General features: G+C 39.9%; 1 protein-coding gene across 1 annotated transcript; it reads left to right on the top strand.

Annotated features, from left to right (window-relative positions):
• Positions 1-432: 432 nt before the first annotated feature.
• LOC135477779 (fibroleukin-like) lies at positions 433-2,782 on the top strand. Its single transcript, XM_064757982.1, has 3 exons — positions 433-584; positions 1,316-1,463; positions 2,633-2,782. The coding sequence occupies exons 1-3, from the start codon at positions 433-435 to the stop codon at positions 2,780-2,782; spliced, it is 450 nt and encodes a 149-aa protein (XP_064614052.1).
• The last annotated feature ends 249 nt before the right edge of the window (positions 2,783-3,031 follow it).

The following is a 3,031-nucleotide window of genomic DNA, read 5'->3' as shown; positions in this document are numbered from 1 at the left end:
CCCTTCTCAGCACTGACAAGGTATTTGACTGCGTCAATCTGTAACAAAAATGGCCGGAATCTGGTTTGCTTGTCCATATGTAATATATATTTATGCCGGAGCTGTAAATATAGCAATTGTGGCAATAGGGCATTGACAAAGATGTGTTTAGGAAGGCGTTACTTCACAACTACTTGTGCGCAACAGCAGAGGATCATGTGCAGATGAAAAATGCTGAACGAACACACTAACTGAAAACCGTTTATTTTATTTTTTTATTTTTTATTTATTTATTTATTTATTTATTTTGGCTTTTCGTTTAGGAGAGAGTTTGGCAATGTGTCATTCAACAGAAACTGGACGGAATTTGAGAACGGCTTTGGTGACATTTCCCACGCGTTCTGGTGGGGCAATCAGCATTTGTACGAATTCACTCAGGACGAGCCTATAGTAATGCGCATTGACCTCACGGATGCTGACGGAGACAAGCTCTTTGCGGAGTACGGAAATTTTAGCCTGACGAACAGTTCCGATTCCTACCGACTTTTACTCGGTGGATATCGCGGATCGGTAGGAAAACTGATGTACTTCTTTAAACATCCTAAGTAAGTATTCATAACGACTATTGCAAGGCAGTTGAATGTTTAAAATTGGACAGGCTCATCAAGGAGAAAGGTTTTTACCAGGGTCACCTTATTACTGGCCATCCATGTTTCATGTACAAATGCGGTAGCTCTCAATTTTAAAAATCTAACTCAAGGCTATTGCAATTAAGATACGGTTGGAGTAGATTCTTGCAGCTTTCACTTTACATTTACCTCAGCCAACAATCCACTAACATATCATGAATTACCCTTAACACACCACGTTTATATAAAGCACGCATCGCCTAACATTTCTGAAAATGTTTGCAGGATGTCCTTTTTTTACATTTATTTACAATGATTAAAATGCAAATAAACAATGTCGTTCTACGACTGCCTTTTTGGACGATACTGTAAATTCCAAATCAGAGAATCGACGCCAATTGTTTTACCTGTTTATCCTATGCTACTTGAATCTCATGTATTTAACATATAAATATGACAGAGCCTGTGATTCAAAACAAAAGCAATCTGTGACATCACTAAGTTTATGTCTGTTCAATATGGCCCACAATTTCACCGCAGAATCTTTATTTTTTTTTTTTTGCATTTTATTCACTGTCGAAAATAAATTAAAAAAAGAATATAATAAAAAAAACAATATTTGGAATCCGCATGAATTGGTCTTTCTGATGATGCGTTGCCCTACTTTCGTCAATGGTGATCTCTTACTTTCCACCGTTTATCCACAGCGAGGTTGGGTCACGTCATGCTGGTCAGCAGTTTACAACCAAAGATGTGGACCGCGACAAGTGGGGTGGAAACTGTGCGAGTTACACTGGTGGGGGATTTTGGTTAGACGAATGCTGTATCGCCTGTCTCAATGGCAAATATAGACAGGTAATGCCTTCAGAACAGCGAAGCTTTCGCTGATTCCTTACAGTTATCATATGCCTCAGTCCAAAAAAAAAAAAAGATTGAAAAGTAAAATAAGCGACACACCTCGAAAGCCAATGCCCTCTTCCATTCAGTATATTTGACCCAGCATGATACATTTTAACTATTCTCTACACGAAAGAGCGTTTAGCTCACCTAAAATCTGAAATTCATTGAAAAGTGACTTTGTGAAATCTTATGAAGAAAAATCTTATAGAAGGAAGATAGAGCAGCTTCCGCTTCAGAGCTGAAAAAATGGTACATAAAGTGAAACTTTCTCGGCTTTTTTATAACAGTGCAAATGGGGGCTTCCGTGGCTCAGTTGGTTAGCGCGCTAGCGCAGCGTAATGACCCAGGAACCTCTCACCAATGCGGTCGCTGTGAGTTCAAGTCCAGCTCATGCTGGCTTCCACTCCGGCCGTATGTGGGAAGGTCTGGCAGCAACCTGCAGATGGTCGTGGGTTTCCCGGTTTCCACCCACCATAATGCTGGCCGCCATCGTATAAGTAAAATATTCTTGAGTACGGCGTAAAACACCAATCAAATAAATAAATAAATAAAATAACAGTGCAAATTATTCAGAAATTAAGACTAGACCGTTAAAACAGAGTTCCGGATATCAGCAGTGAAAAAACTGAAGGAAACGCGATATACCTAAATATAAAATCACAAAACAGACTCTTTGAGTTAAAAGAAAAGAGACAATAGACCAGATGAGAATTAATGATTGACGGCTGACATTCTGACCTCATGCGGTCACCGCTGATAGCCAAGGGTGTTTGACAAAATAGCTGCATGCATATACATGTAACGTTGAAACGTTCGAGGTAAATTTTAAAAAAAAGATTTATCAGCATTCTGGACACGAAGACGAAAAGAGATCTTGACTGTTATAATACACAACGTTGGGAAATAGGCAAGAAGATTTGGTCTATAATGGCGAACTGCAGGTTTAAGTGAGTTCGTCTCAGTTCAAAATTTTTCTATTCTCATATCCAGGGGCTTTATTTATCAAGTTGTTTACTCATCATTTTTAATAGCTTTCAGTAAGTTATTATTCCATTCTGGGGTCCTCATTTTCGTCAGAAAACAAGAAAAACAGTCTGTGAATGTATCGTTTATTATGGTTATAGATCAACGGGAATTTATGTATGGGCTCTGTGATTGGTGACATTGTGCTGCACTGTGTTCAACGGACAGAGATGAAGTTCCGGCCGGCATCAGCCATGTCTCTGACCCCCGGGAACTACACGGAACCCCCGCCCCATTCCTCAAAGCAGTAAAGACGAGGTTTTTACTGTTGAATCGCAGGGTCAGTGATCCAGTGAAAAAGGCCAGGATATCTACATCGAGCGCATGTTTGAGGATCAACAGTAGTTTTAACTAATACCGGTATTAATTCATAATACAGGCCTTCCAGCAACCTGAAGATGGTTGTGGGTTCCCACCGGGTTCTGTCCGTTTTCCCCAGTAATGCGGGCGGTCGTCGTAAAATTGAAATATTGTTGCTTACGGTGCAAAACAAGAATGGA

The sequence above is a fragment of the Liolophura sinensis genome, chromosome 11 (genome assembly GCF_032854445.1).
Source record: "Liolophura sinensis isolate JHLJ2023 chromosome 11, CUHK_Ljap_v2, whole genome shotgun sequence".
In the NCBI taxonomy this organism is placed as follows: Eukaryota; Metazoa; Mollusca; class Polyplacophora; order Chitonida; family Chitonidae; genus Liolophura; species Liolophura sinensis.
This window is presented reverse-complemented; position numbering and strand designations above follow the sequence as displayed.

Coding starts and splice junctions, on each gene's coding strand:
- LOC135477779 (XM_064757982.1), top strand. CDS start 433: ATGCGCATTGACCTCACGGATGCTGACGGAGACAAGCTCTTTGCGGAG. Junction 585..1,315: donor TACTTCTTTAAACATCCTAA/GTAAGTATTCAT, acceptor GTTTATCCACAG/CGAGGTTGGGTCACGTCATG. Junction 1,464..2,632: donor TCAATGGCAAATATAGACAG/GTAATGCCTTCA, acceptor TTATGGTTATAG/ATCAACGGGAATTTATGTAT.